This window comes from Castanea sativa, chromosome 4 (genome assembly GCF_040712315.1).
Source record: "Castanea sativa cultivar Marrone di Chiusa Pesio chromosome 4, ASM4071231v1".
Classification (NCBI taxonomy): Eukaryota; Viridiplantae; Streptophyta; class Magnoliopsida; order Fagales; family Fagaceae; genus Castanea; species Castanea sativa.
The window spans coordinates 9,022,733-9,038,238 of NC_134016.1; the positions used below are offsets into that span (position 1 = coordinate 9,022,733).

General features: G+C 35.1%; 1 protein-coding gene across 1 annotated transcript; it reads left to right on the plus strand.

Annotated features, from left to right (window-relative positions):
• Positions 1-2,149: 2,149 nt before the first annotated feature.
• On the plus strand, positions 2,150-5,667 carry LOC142632260 (B-box zinc finger protein 24-like). Its single transcript, XM_075806686.1, has 3 exons — positions 2,150-2,931; positions 4,253-4,552; positions 5,211-5,667. The coding sequence occupies exons 1-3, from the start codon at positions 2,749-2,751 to the stop codon at positions 5,439-5,441; spliced, it is 714 nt and encodes a 237-aa protein (XP_075662801.1). The 5' UTR covers positions 2,150-2,748; the 3' UTR covers positions 5,442-5,667.
• The last annotated feature ends 9,839 nt before the right edge of the window (positions 5,668-15,506 follow it).

Consider the following 15,506-nt stretch of genomic DNA (forward strand, 5'->3'; position numbering starts at 1 on the left):
ATTGAATGAATGTTAGGTATACCTTAATAATGGGGGCAGTTATGTGTCAGCATTCATGTATTTTGCTACTCTTATCTGTCGACATTAATTCATCCTTTGTTTTTTTTTTCATTTTGGCTGGATTATAGACTACTGTACTATACTTGAATTAACTTGGACTTTTGGTCTTAGTCTTTAAGTCATGATAAACAATCGATCAATTCATACAAAAACTTTCCTCCCTCAATCTTTTTTGATCAACAAACATCTTTCTAACCTTCCTTTGGGTTTCTTTTATCATCTTTTAATAAAATAAAATAAAATAAAATAACTTTGCTTAGTGATTCATTAAATTAGAACTTAGTAAAGTTGATCAGCCATTTGGTTTTCTTTTTTTCCCTCACCTTTTGGTTTTATGTTATTCAATGGAAAGAACTAGGCAATGCCACAAGACTTTTGGTAAAAATTATGATCATTTGATTGAATATGTAATGGTGTGTTTTATTAGTGGTGAGTGGATTATTATTATTATTATTATTATTATTATTAGCGGTGTGTTTCATATCTTCTTTCCTTCTCTCTGTTTCTTTCTGTTAATAAAAAAAAAAGTCCACTCCAAGAAATTTCCCATCACAAACATGCATATCCAAACTCTTACATACCTACTAAAAGAACCTCTGAGTAAGATGGAGCTTCAAACACAAAGAATCAAACCAAACTAGCAACAAAAGGAAAAGAAAAATGAATGAAAAAAAACACAAACTTAATGGCTAAAATTGGCCACTAATCACTAATGGTGAAGAATAGCCACCCATGACATAAAATGCCATCCATTGGCAACTAATGGTGAAGAATAAGAATAGTCACCCATGACATAAAATGCCACTAATTGGCCACCTAATGACTAAAATGTTGCTGCCATCTATGGTCAAAAAAAAAATGTTGCCGCCATCAACGAGGACCATCACCTATATAGGGCCCCATCATTCGGTGCCCTAGTAAGTGTGCTCATGTGTGCACTCTCATCTCATGCTTAAAAACGAGGAGAAATATATATTGAGCTGAAGTGACGTGCCCTATAGGGACAGGTATTATAGATTTCATATTTTTGTGTTGGAGTTTATGAGCCTGATGCAATGGATTTTGGGGTAAGTTTAGTTGAAATTAGCTAAACTGGTGAAATAAAGAGCTAATGATAATGCTCTTGTTAAATACAATTATGTCCATCACATGGAATACAGGGTTAACATGGTTGAATTGAAATTTGGTTTGTCATACTGTGTTTGGTTGTAGCTGGGGGAGGGAAAGGAAAAGAAAAGAATGAAGTCACTAAACAAAAGGAAATGATAAATAGGGGGGGGGGGGGGGGTGGAGGATGATACACATTTTTTGTATATAATTTTGTAAAAGAGAGGAAAGGAAAAAGAAAAAGAGAAAATTTATATTTACGTTATTATTTTTTTATGGGTATATTTCCGTTATTTTGTTTGCAAAGGAGAGGGCAAAGGAAAGGAAAAACTTTTCGCTTATTTAAAAAAAAAAAAAGTAGATTGATTGTTTTTTCCTTCTTCTCTTGTATGCATTTTCCATTCTCTCATGTCAACCAAACAAAGAAAACTGATCTTTTTTCTTCCTTTTCCTTCCCTCCTCTTTCACCCCTTATAGAGTGTTAAACTTGTCTTATCCTTCAAGCAAACCCAAAAGTCAAGTTCTAAACATGTTTGAATATTTATCACTAACACAACTTGATGACTCCAATAAAAAAAAATCCTAAAGCTGTGAGTACCTAACCCTAATGCAAGCAATGCAAAAAATAGTAGGAGTAACTAGTTGAATTAAATTTTGGCTTGTATAAATTTGTCTTAATATTTGTTAAGCAAACCCAAAATTTAAGTTCTGAACATATTGGTTATTTATCCCCAAAACAACTTGATCTTTCACAATAGAAAATTTTTCTAGAACTTGGAGTGCCCAACCCTAATTGATGCAAGTGTATTTAACCAGTTGTCACTTTGTTGATTTTAAACATGATTAAGATAAAATTAATTGCCTTAATTGGGATCTGCAAAGACGGAAAGAAATTATATATTATATGATCTTACACTGTGCACATGTGACACACACTATCTAAATCTCATAATAAATATCCCAAAAGAAAAAATATGTGGCTACTGTGACTTGTTACAGCCCCAATGACTCCAAAACCACACAATCATAGAAAAGTGACCCGACACCCACAGAGCCTAGTTGCTTCGACGAATCTACTTAGTTTTCTGGTTTTTGATACACTAGATCCAAATTCTTATCATCACAACCTCACCCATTTCTATTCTCCTCCAATCACTTCACTTTCTGTATCTTCTTCACTGTTCAAGTGCACACACTCACAACTATATTTGTTTTCTCTTATCTTTATAATTTTTTTTTTCTCTTTCTTTCCCATCATTTTGAGACTTTCTTCTTCCGGACAAACTTTCAACATGTTTGGCCTGCTTTTGGTTTGGAAGTTAGAACAGTCTCATAGGACAGAAAAAACGAAGCCTTTGTACTGTTAGTGTCTCTCTAACAACGTTTCTCTATCTGGGTAGTTCTTGAATCTTGAAACAAAGCTATCTCTGTGTTTATTTTGTATATTCTGAACAATCAGAAAGCTTGAAAGGGAAGTAGAAGAGATATAAGGAGGTGGGTATCTTTTAGTTTTATAAGAGAGTTTGGAAAGAAAAAGAAAAGATTTTTGAGAAAGAGGAGGGTGAGATCTATAAGAGGAAGATGAAAATTCAGTGTGATGTGTGTGAGAAAGCCCCAGCAACAATTATTTGTTGTGCAGACGAGGCAGCACTGTGCGCAAAATGTGACGTTGAAGTTCATGCAGCGAACAAGCTTGCAAGCAAGCACCAGAGGCTTCTTCTTCAGTGCCACTCCAACAAGCTCCCTAGATGTGACATCTGCCAGGTAATTGAATTCCTAACTTTTCTATATTTTATGATTTTTTTATTATTTAATTCTCATTATTGTTGATAGTTCTATTCCTTATTTACTGCAGATTTATTGGTAGATTGAATTTATAGGTTTATTTGCTTGGTGTTTACAATTCTTAATAGCATGTATGAAGCATCAAAATCTGTAATTTGAGGCATTAGATTTAAGTAGATGGTTTTCAAAATATTGTACCTTCTTTCATGTGAACTTTTTTGCTGGGAGATAGGTTTGTTGAAGTGTATTTATGCATTTTATTCCAACTTTCTATGTGAATTTGTTGCTTAATATCATATGCTCTAACAACAAATGGTATTCTAGAGGGTTAATTCATATCTTACCTTGTGCTATGCATATGCAATCGCGTTGCCTTTTAATCAATTTGTTGATAAAATCAAGCAATGAAGAGAAGGATTTGTGTGGTGGTGAAGGGAAAAGGAATCCACTATCAGCAACGAGAATGACAAGCCTTTCTACCTCTTATCTCTCACAAATCCAAAATCCAATAGAATTGGATTCTAGTGCTCTCACAGACTAAACAAAACCTTAATACCCGGATCTCCTGTGAATGTATGAATGCCCTTAAGATAAAGACTACGATACCTCTTTTCTTCTCTAATTTTATAGGATCTTTTAAGTCATCCTAATAGGGCATGAAACATTGGCCTCCTATTCTTTCTTGAGAACACTGTACCCTGCCACTTTTCAAAATCAATACAATTATCCCAGGAGTAGGACAGCATTCTGATTAGACTGTATTGGACAAATTACGTGATTGGAGGATTTTTAAAATCAACAAAATGGTTGAAGATATGCAGCTGACCAGGTGGTGAAAATGATGCCTGCTTTTAAAACAATATCAATTATAAATTGATTGATTTGCTCACCACCAACTGATGACCATAAATTCAGTGTTTAAATTGGATCGTACCATGTGCGTTGTTGTTACAAGTGTACCAATTCCATTTACAATTCATGGCATAGGGAAGAAGATGCAAAACAACTTAAATGATGCATTAGAGAGGAAGGAGAGGCAATAATATTATATAATAAATTTCTTTCTGTAGATTCTAGGAATTTTTCTATATCTTGGGACATGGTTGTCTTATGTTTAATACTTCTTTATGTTTGCTAATTATAGAATTAGATGATTCAATCTAGGTAATTACCCTTACTGATTAGTGTTTGCTTTACAATCTTCTGATTTGAGATAAACAAAGAGGACTTCATTTTGGTTGTAAGGACTATCTCTATTACCCTTACTCTCACTCTCTCTCTCTCTCTCTCAATAAAACAGGATAAGGCTGCTTTCATTTTCTGTGTCGAAGACAGAGCCCTCTTTTGTCAGGATTGCGATGAACCAATTCATTCAGCTGGTAGCCTTTCAGCAAACCATCAGCGATTCCTGGCCACTGGAATCCGTGTTGCTTTGAGCTCCGGTTGTAATAAGGAAAATGAGAAAAGTAGCTTGGAGCCTCCCAATGAGAACAAGCAACAGGTTTCCTTGAAAACGCCCACACAACAAGCTTCTAGCTTTTCATCTCAGTGGGCTCTTGATGAATTCCTACATTTTTCTGATCCTGAATCCTCTGACAAGGTAAGAAATTTTTTTTATTTTAAGTCAACCTGTATTTACTCATTACAATAATTTAGACTCCATTGTCTTCATAATGAATGTTAGGAATGGGAAACTTGGGGATCATATTGCCAGGTATCATACAAATTTTTCTATCTTGTGGTTCATGTAACTCAAAAGATAGGTTCTGCAAATCATCAACCATATTTAATATTAGCATAAGATTATATGTATTCATTTTGCATATTTCATTTGGCAGCTCAGTAATACTTTGGCTTTCGTAAACTTCAAGTGAATTTGCGACCTAGGAAGAATAATGTGTCACTAGAAAGAAGCATATATTTCACTTCTTATGTATGTTAATAATGCTATAAATTTTGTAATTTTAGCATTAAATTAACACCATCTGATTCAAAGAGACATCTGGATAAAAGAAGTGTGGTGTTGTTTACATAAAATGGGCTTAGCCAAGTAATGTGCACTTAAAATGGTTTTTCTAGATTTCAGGACTTCATTTTGGTTTCCAGTCTTTACATGTTATTATTCCCTGGAAGGTATACACACAACTTTCCGAACTCAACAATTTTCAACATTGGTTTGCTATTACATTGGAAATTGATGAAAATTTTAAATTGATAATTTGGTTTACCTTTTTAACCACCCTTGTAATATTCTGCAGAAAGAGCCACTTGAACTAGGAGAGCTTGAATGGATAGCAGACATGGGACTTTTTGCTGACCAATTTCCTCAGGAGGCCTTAGCAGCAGCGGAAGTTCCTCAGCTTCCAATGTCACAGCCAAGCAATTATACCTCATACAGACCTGTCAAATCCAACATGCCTTACAAGAAGCCAAGAATCGAATTCCCAGAGGATGATGATGAGCACTTCACTGTTCCTGATCTTGGGTAGAAGTCATACAAAGGAATTTTATGTGTTGATGAACTATAAAATCATACTTCCACAAGATGTATGTATTTATGTATGCATGTATGTATATGTGTGCAATGAGTTGAAAATGCATTTTAGGAGTTGCATGATCTTTCTAGCTAAAAGTTTTAGTTTAGGGAAATTGGTTCTGTTCACTCTCAATATGTAATTTTTGTCTACTCTTATAATTTGTGAAGTTTGCACTCAACTTAAGTACTTCTTTATAGATAGAAAGAAAAGAGTGCCACTCTTTCCAATAGACCAAAGAGCTGACAGAAGGCAAGCCAGAGATTTATTCCATATGAATTAGCTAGCTAATGGAATGAGCTACTCATTGTGATGTTTAGTACTCACGCTATATGCCTAGAATACGGCAATAGGTCCTTATACATGCACACAAGACATGTCTTGCCCTTGGTATAATTTTGGTTTCTATGCTTAGGCCCTGTTTGGTTTGGAAAAGTGGTGTATGGACTGATAATAGTGTGCCTAATCAGTGTCCCTATACCTAATCAGTGTGCTGGTTTCTGGATTGATAATAGTTGTGCTTCATTGCAACAGACTCAAAGTTGTATGTCGTAAGCATCCCCTCCATCTCACTCATTCTTCTCTTGAAGTTGAACTTCATCAATCCAACTCTCGATCTTGTCAGATTTGTGTTCAAAAGGAGAACACAAACTATGGGTTTTACTATTGCTCCAAATGTGATTTTATTGCCCACCTTGATTGTGCTGCGGACTACATAAATAGAAGAGAACTTTAAGAGGAGGAGAATGAAGATCTATAGCTCAATCAATCAGTTGACTTAGTAGCTTATAAACTCACAAAAATCCAAGTGGGGAAGGATGGAATTGAAATAGCCATAGAAATTAAACACTTTAGTCATAAGCATGAACTAAAGCTTTCTGATGATGAGTTTCTAAATATTGAAAAATGCGACGGGTGCGTACAAGACATTCCCCCTGCCCCCCTTACAGTTGTGTGAGTTGTAGTTTCTTTCTTCATGAATCTTGTGCTAAATTACACACTCAAAAGAGACACCCACTTCATGGACACCCACTACTCTCTTCCCAAAGTCACCTTATTTGAGTGGTAGGACATTTTGGTATTATGCATGTGAGCGTTATTACAATGGATTCAAGTATAGTTGTGAGCCATGCAAGTTTAGTCTTGATGTTTTATGTAGTTCAATCTCAGACATCCTTGCCCACCATGGTCATGAGGACCAACTTTTTCTCTCTAGCATTATATTTGAACAAAAATGCAGTAGTTATGATTCCGAAAGTTACCCAATATTTCATGAATTTGTTATAGACTTTAAATGTGCCACACTACCACAAATCAAAAGGTACAAGCAACATAAGCATTCATTTACTCTCTATTATACCGTTAAAGATGACTCTAAGGAATATTATTGTGGTATTTGTGAAGAAAAACAAAACTCAAAGCATTGGTTTTACTATTGTGCAAATTGTTATTATCCTGCACATACAAAATGTATTCTTAGCAAAAACTCAAATCTCAAGTAACACATATAATGGCCACCTGTCTGGAAGTTTTACACATTTGTCTATCACCCACACACCTTTAATTCCATTGTGGAAATCAAAGGTCACCCTCAATGTAATAGATGCAATAGTTCTTGCGAAGAGTTAATCTATCATTGTGCCCAATTTAATTTCCAAATGCACTGTCATATAATTTCAATTATAAATTTCAATGAAAAAGTATACCAGGTTCAAAAAATTGATTGCTATATCTTATTTGGAAAATGCACAATTGAAATAAATTGATTGTATCACAATAACAAATTAAGTAAAAAGGTAACAACTTTCTCAACAAAAAAAAAACAAAAAAAAGTAAAAAAGTAACAAACTCTTTTTTTTCCTCCTAAAATAAAACAAACAAGCATGACCAATTTGCATTTTCTACTAAATAATATTCTTACAAAATTTTATAAGAGCTAACAAAATATATATAAATGATCATGAATAGTATGTACGCAACTTATGTAGGAATTATTCTATCCATCTATTTGTATATTTTTAAATGTATCCATACATATGCATGGGTTACAAACTAATTATTTTTTATAGAAAAGATGAATGCTATTTTAATTTTTATTCTATACTAGACTTAGTCCACATAATTTTTGGTGCATGAAATTCGTAATTTTTATTCTATACTAGACTTTAATTTATTTTATTTACATTTGAGTTTAAGCTTAGCTAATTAGGATTGTTGTTTCGTACCAGCCAAATGGCCAAAACAATTAACGTATTGTCACGTATATTAAATTTAGTTTGTAATTTTACAAGCATGAAGCAACTTACTAAATTCTTCATTGAACCTACCAATCTAAATGTTGGAAGTAACCTTGAGGTGAGTGTTTTCTCTCTCTTTTTTTTTTCCGTATATTTGGTTGTTTGGAAGTAACATCTTTAGCTCAGCTCTATCCAAAATGATTATTATTCAAGTTTTCTATGCTTGATATAGCATTTGAAGACACACAAAACTGTCACCAAGAGTAAAGTCATTGAATAAAATGGTAGCCATATTACAACTTATGTAGGATAAAGCTAGGTTTAATGTACAATTTTTCTTTTTCTTTTTTCTTTTTATTTTAAAAAATGAATTGAGTAAAAATTTCATTGATCAACAAACATGTAAAGAAAGCAACAATGCAGCAGAAAACAAAAACAATTGCTGCAAGCCTGCAACCAAGAGCAGCTAACAAGAATCAAACACTGAAATATGGATTTTCAAAAATTGGGAAAGAGTCCTATTATTAATTAATTTTCATAATTCACATAAGACTCGGTTGAGTTCCAACAAGTGATATCAAAGCTTGGTTAATTTAGTGGATGATTAAGTGTGAATTAAGATTTTTTTTTTTTAGAATATTAAGTATTTTAACACACACACACACACACGAGGAGAAGGAAGACGGTAATAAAGAAACTAATAGTGGTGTATATCCAAAATTGTAAATTAAGATGGATGAGACATCTAGAACCATTATATAATTGGTTTGTCCTAGCGAAATCTCGGAGATGATCATGTTTTATAAAAGTTTGCAATCCAGGCATACATGAGTATAAATTTAGTTATGGAAGTGATTTATATCACTTCATATATCCACATTCCAATAGAAAGTAAAATAATAATAAAATAGAAGTCTTTGGGAGAGGTGGCAAAGTGGTTGATAGCTCTAGTCTTTTTTTTTTTTTAAATCTTTTTTTTTCCAGTAAAAGTTTGCTTTGATTGTGGTAGAACTATACCAAAAAAAGGGGGGGAAATAGTGATTTAAGGCTGAGATTATTGGAAAATTGTCTTAAATACTTATTGTCACTTGGAAAGTTAATTGGGTATTTTAGTTGGAATACAAATCCTCTGTACTATTTTGTGTAGAATTTTTTTTTTTTTTTTTTTTGTGTGGAGGAAAATGCTATGTTTTTTGAGTACTGAAATGTAAATCAATTAATTTCCCAATAAGTAATGTATTCCTTGTCTACAATGGAACTGGAATTGAATTATCATAAATAGACCATGCTTTAATAAATTTAAAAGACAGAGGAACAAATTGAACAGATTTAAAATTACATTACTAAATTAAATTTTAAGCAAAATTATAAGGTGTAATTTGTATTTTAACCTATATTTTATTTACAATTTTTTTTTTATGAGAAACAAACACACAAACAAGGGAGAGGGAAAGAGGTTCCAACACAAAGGCACACCACAATTGCACTCAAAAGTCATGGTAACTTTTAAGGTGGCATGAGATAAGTTATATAATACACGACACACTCTCCTAAGCAATATTGGATAATTACTAAATCTTTTTTCTTTTTCTTTTTGAGAAACAAACATACAATTAAAGTGTGTGATTGTATTCAACTTATCAACCAGACCAATTAATCTTCTGAATTCAGTGCCAAAACAAAGTTTGAAATTAAGGAAAGAAAATATTGTTGTACATTCCTTGCATTCCCTTTCTTTGTATGGGCTTAACTTGGGCTTTATACTAGTGGGGAAAGGCCTGTCTTTTTGTTGGGTTTTCAATGGTGTGTTAATGGGCTTTACATAGATGAATCAATTTTTGGGTATGATAATGTCCCCACTACTTTGTAAAACAGCCAATCCATAAACTACGAAAAAAAATTTTGGGTTTCTTATAGCATAAATTTTTAGAACTAAATGCACTCATCCTTTAATGTTTAGCCTATAAGTGATTTTTAGTTCCTAAAATTTAAAAGAGATCAGTTTCAGTGCCTTAAATGCTAGAGTCAAAATGAAAATTGACGTGCCATCATCTTATAGGGACTAATACCAAATTTTTTTTCGAACTGCTCTATTATGGAAGCAAAGACTCCAAGCTCTACTTCGCATGCTTGGAAAAGTATCATGAAAGGGAGAGATGTTATTAGAAAAGGTGGGATTTGGAGAACTGCAGATGGAAGATCAATCAGTTTTTGGGGAGATAATTGGGTTCCTGTCAAGTAGAGGCCAAAGATTGTATCACCAATCCAGAATATGGACATAGGAATGAAGGTATGTCAGTTTATGGATCAGGAAAATGGGGTATGGAAGGAGGAGTTGATTGACCAATGCCAGCAGAGGTGAGAAAAATACCCCTCTGTCGCAACTAGCAGAGTGACATCTTAACTTGGTCTTTTAATGTAGATGGGGAGTATACCATGATTCTAGATACCAATTGTTATTGGCAGAAATTCATAGGCAACAACCGAGTCCCTTAAGTTCTGATTCATTAAAACCATGGTGGCAGGCTATATGGCAATTGAAAGTACCCGACAAAGTCAAAAATCTGGTTTGGAGAGCATGCAAAAACTCCCTTCCAACAAAGATGAATTTGGCGAAACACCGGGTTATCACGGATGACAGATGTGATCTATGCAAAGACCAACATGAAGATGTTCACCATGCCCTATACCTCTGTCCGAAACTTGCTGAATTATGACAAGAAGTCCCCCTATGGAATCACAGCAGGCTAAAACAGTGTGACAACTTTATTGATTTACTTGGCTGCATAGTGGTTGAAAATTAGGACCCCAATCTCTTCTCAATGCTCATCTCGGCAATGTGGACCCGAAGAAACAATATACACCTAGATAAACAAACTGTTACACTGAGACAGCTTCTTCAACAGGCCAAGGATCGGTTTCAGGAGTTCTCGGCATTACAAGCAAACCCAACTCCTCAGTGGATCCTCCCAGCAACTTCTTGGCAACCTCCAAACACTTCATAGTATAAAATTAATTCTGATGGCACCCTTTTTGCTAAAGAAAACTGAGCAGGAATCAGGGTAGTGATAAGAAATGAGCAAGGTATTAGATAGGTAAGGATTAGAGAGCAGAGGGTAGGAAGAAAGGCAAGAAGGATAAAACACTAGGAAGCACGGACGTGGCGCCGGAGGTGCCGCACCCGCGTCCGACGTGGCGACGTGCGAGGGACGCCACTGCTCGCGCGTCGGTGCCGCGTCGGGCCGCGTTGGCCACGTGTTTTCCTTTTTTTTCCAGCCGACTCGGACTGACGCGGCTTGAATCGCACCGACTCGGCGCCGATTTGAGCAGATTCGAGCCGATTCGGCCAGAATCGGGCTGTTTCGGCCGTATCGGTCGGTGACCGAAACGGCCAAAACAGCCGAAATAGTCCCGAAACAGGCCGAAATAGGCCTTTAATCATGCCACAACAGCCGAAATCGGCTCTAAATGAGACCCAAAAACCCTAAATCTGTCCTTCCTCAATTTTATTTTGAATATTTGTTGCTTCTTTTGTGTTTTCTTTTTGGTTTTGTGTTGTGTTTTGTATTTCTTGCTTTCTTCTTTCTTTGTTTTGTGAATCAAGGCATAGTAATATGTTTTTTAAGAATATTTTAATAATAAAAATATATAGAAAATATAAATAAAAATATTTTTAATAATTTTTTAATTGCCGAGTCCCGCCGCACCCGCACCCACCTTTTTCAAAAATTGCCGAGTCCCGCACCCGTGCTTCATTGATAAAACGACACCAGGATAGCTGAAGCTACAAGAGGACTTAATCAATTAGCTAAACTACAAGTAGTTTAGGTGTTAATTATATTTAGTTGTATAGTACGTGATATAACTACTCTTTGCACGTGTAGTAATTGCTATCCGTATAATTTGGTATAGTTAGTTATGCTCTGTTTTAGGGTTTTAGTTCTTAGCTTAGATGTGATTGTATAAAGCTCTAATTCCTGTATAGATTCATTCATTGTATCAATTAGAGAATTTCTTCATTTTCCTCTCTCAATTTTTCTTTGTGTGTTTACACTTCTTCTTCTTCCTTCGCCTTGCTTTCTTACATGGTATCAGAGCTTGAGCCATCATCAATGGCGTTGAATACTCAGACTGATTCATCTTCCCCCTCTCAGTGAGAACTTTCTCCAATGTAAGATCCACGAAGTCCATTTTTCTTGCATCATGGTGAAACACCGGGTGCAATTTTGGTTACTCAACCATTGACTGAAGATAATTACCCTACTTGGTCCAGAGCAATGAGAATGGCTTTGGATGCCAAAAGCAAGCTTGGCTTTGTTGATGGTTCTGTCAATGCTTCAATGGCAGTCACACCACTCGAAAAGCAAGATTGGTCTAAGTATAATTCAATGATCTCTTCTTGGATCTTGAATTCAGTCTCTCCTCACCTCACTATTAGCGTGATTTACAGAGACACAACATTTGAGTTGTGGAATACTCTCAAGAAATGATTCTCTACCAATGGACCAAGAATTTCTTAGCTTTAGAAGCAAATCTCAACTATGATGCAGGGTGTTGCTACAGTAACAAGCTTTTTCACTGATCTTCAAGCTACTTGGGATCAATTGTTGAATTTCAGGCCTTTACCATGTTGTTCATGTGGTAAATGTACCTGTGGTGTGAATGACAAAATCATAGCCTTTCAACATCAAGATTATCTCATGCAATTCCTTAATGAATTGATTGAATCTTACTCTCAAGTCAAAACACAAACCTTATGATGGAGCCTAGTCCTTCTATTGATAAGGCATTTTCCTTAGTGATTCAGGAGGAAAGGCAAAGGTGTTTGGGTTTTACTGTTGCTCCTTCAATGAATCAACTACTCTTGCAGTCAAGAACCAAGGGTTCAATCAAGGCACTTCATTTCCAAGCAACAATAGCAAGACTGTAAAAGGAAACAATGCTAAAGGGAGGCCTCTGTAGTCATTGTGGAAAGGTTGGTTATGTTATGGAGAAATGCTATAAACTAGTTGGTTTTCTTCCTAGTTACAAGCAGAAAAGTAGAGTAGCTATGGCCAATCAAGTCTTTATTGAAGATGATCAAGGTAGATTCGATGTTCAACAAGTCAATTCTTTCCCTTTTACTTCAAAGCAGTATCAACAACTGATTTCAATGCTAAGCTCTCATGCTTCCACATCTGGTGGTTCTAATGATGTCTTACACTCAACCAATTTTGTCTTTTCAGGTAATACTTGTAATGCTTGGTTAGATTCGGTTTCCTTAGGAATGCTTCATTCAGTTTTTGCTATTAATCCCGCCAATAAAACTGCTTATGGTAATGATGTTTGGGTTCTTAACACTGGGGCTACAGACCATATAGCCCATTCTTTAACTTTGTTCACACACATTACTAGTTCTATTTCAACATTTGTTCAATTGCCTAATGGTGAAAAAGTTATTGTTACACATATAGGTACAATTCAAGTTACATCAACTTTGATTCTTGAAAATGTACTTTGTGTTCCCTCTTTCACTTTCAATTTGATCTCTATCAACCAATTAACTAAAACTCTATCATGTTGTCTTGTTTTTCTCTCCAATTTATGTTTCATACAAGACCTTACTTATTGGAGAGCGATTAGAGTGGGTGAATTGCATGACAATCTGTACTTGCTGCACACTACATCTTCGTGCAAGTTAGTTTCAGAAGCTTCTTCAATTCTTGAGTTTGTTTTTAAGTCTTTTGTTAATTCTATGTTAGATCCTAGTGTTACTAAGCCATATCTTTGGCATATAAGGTTAGGCCATGTATCTGATAATAAATTTAATGCTTTACACAATTAGCTTGCTAATGTAAATACTTTTCATAGCAATAAAAACTGTGTTCTTTGTCTAATTGCAAAACAAAAAAGACTCCCTTTTCCTTCTCTTAATCATGTTTTAGATAATGCTTTTGACTTGATCCATTGTGATGTTTGGGGACCATTTTCTAGGTTCACTCATGATGGTTTTAGATATTTCCTTACTATTGTGGATCATGCCACAAGATCCACTTGGGTTTACCTCATGAAATCAAAATCTGACACTAGAACTTTGCTAATTTCCTTTTATACTATGATTAACACATAGTTTCACATTAATATCAAGATCATTATCACCGACAATACTCCTGAATTTTTCTTAAAGGATTTTTATGCTAATCATGGCGTTATTCATCAACATCATGTGTTGCCAGTCCACAACAAAACTCAGTTGTGAAGAGGAAACACCAACATATTTTAAGCATTGCAAGAGCATTGAAGTTCCAATCTAATGTTCCTATTTCTTATTGGGGTGAATGTGTGTTAACCGCTATTCACATTATTAATAGGTTGCCTTCTAAGATTTTAAACCACAAAACTCCATTTGAGAAGCTTTTTGGCAAACCACCTTCTTATGCTCATTTGATTTTGCACCCACCTTGTCTCATAACAGGTCCGAATTTGAACCAAGATTCACTTCTTGTGTTTTCCTTCATTAGCCCTTTGGTGTTAAAGGTTACAAGTTACTTAACTTAGCTACCAAAAGGATTTTTGCCTCTAGAGATGTCTATTTTCTTGAAATTGTGTTTCCTTTTGTTTCCCCTTCTCATTCTTTTTCACCTCACTGTAATATTCTTTTACCCCATCTTTTCCCTTCAATGGCTCAACCACCTGCTTCGTTGCTTGATTTTCCTTCTCCAGAACCTCATTCCACTTCCTTTCCTCAGGTTCCCAATCCTAATATTCCTTCTAATTCTCCTCAATCTAATCCTTTAGTTAATTCTTCTAATTCTTTAGTCTAACTTGTTGAAGATTCTGCAGATTCAGCAGCCCTCACTCCATTTCATTCTATCTCACTTGATCGTCCTTCCAATTCTGTCCCACCTGATCCTCCTTTGAGAAATTCTTCTAGGGTGTCTAAACCACCTCCATACTTGCAGGATTATAAGTGCAGCTCCATTGTCTATGATAAACTTGCTTCTTCTCTTCTGCCAACAAATCAAGTATTCACTATTTCTTATCCACTTACATTAGTTCCTCTAAATTGTCTTCCAATTATGCCCATTTTCGCTCTCTTATTTCTACAATTCCTGAGCCTACATCTTACCATAAAAGGGCTATTGGTTGCAAATGGGTTTATAGGGTTAAATACAATGTTGATGGCTCCTTGGATAGATACAAAGCTAGGCTTGTTGCCAAGGGTTTTACTCAACAAGCAGGCTTGGATTTAACTGACACTTTCTCTCCTGTTGCAAAACTAACTACTGTCAAGAATTTACTTGCTATTTCTACTGTGAGAGGTTGGCATTTGGTTCAGCTTGATGTGAACAATGCCTTCCTCAATGGTGATCTTCATGAAGAGGTGTATATGTAGTTGCCTCAAGGCTTTCATAGCAAGGGGGAGAACCTAGTTTGCAAGCTCAACAAGTCTTTGTATGACCTTAAGCAAGCCTCAAGGCAGTGGTACTCCAAGTTTTCCACAACTATCTTGAAGTATGGATTCAAGTAGTCAAAATCTTATTACTCTTTGTTCACTAAGAAGTTCAATTAGACTTTTATAACACTGCTAGTTTATGTTGATGACATCCTTATAACAAGTAATGATGTTCAAGCAGTTGAAGACCTCAAGAGTACTTTGAATCATGAATTTAAGTTGAAAAATCTTGGTAATTTGAAATACTTCCTTGGTCTTGAAGTGGCTAGATCAGACAACGAGATTTCATTGTGCCTAAGAAAGTATGCATTAGGGACCCTTAAAGATGCTGGTATGACAGGTTGTAAG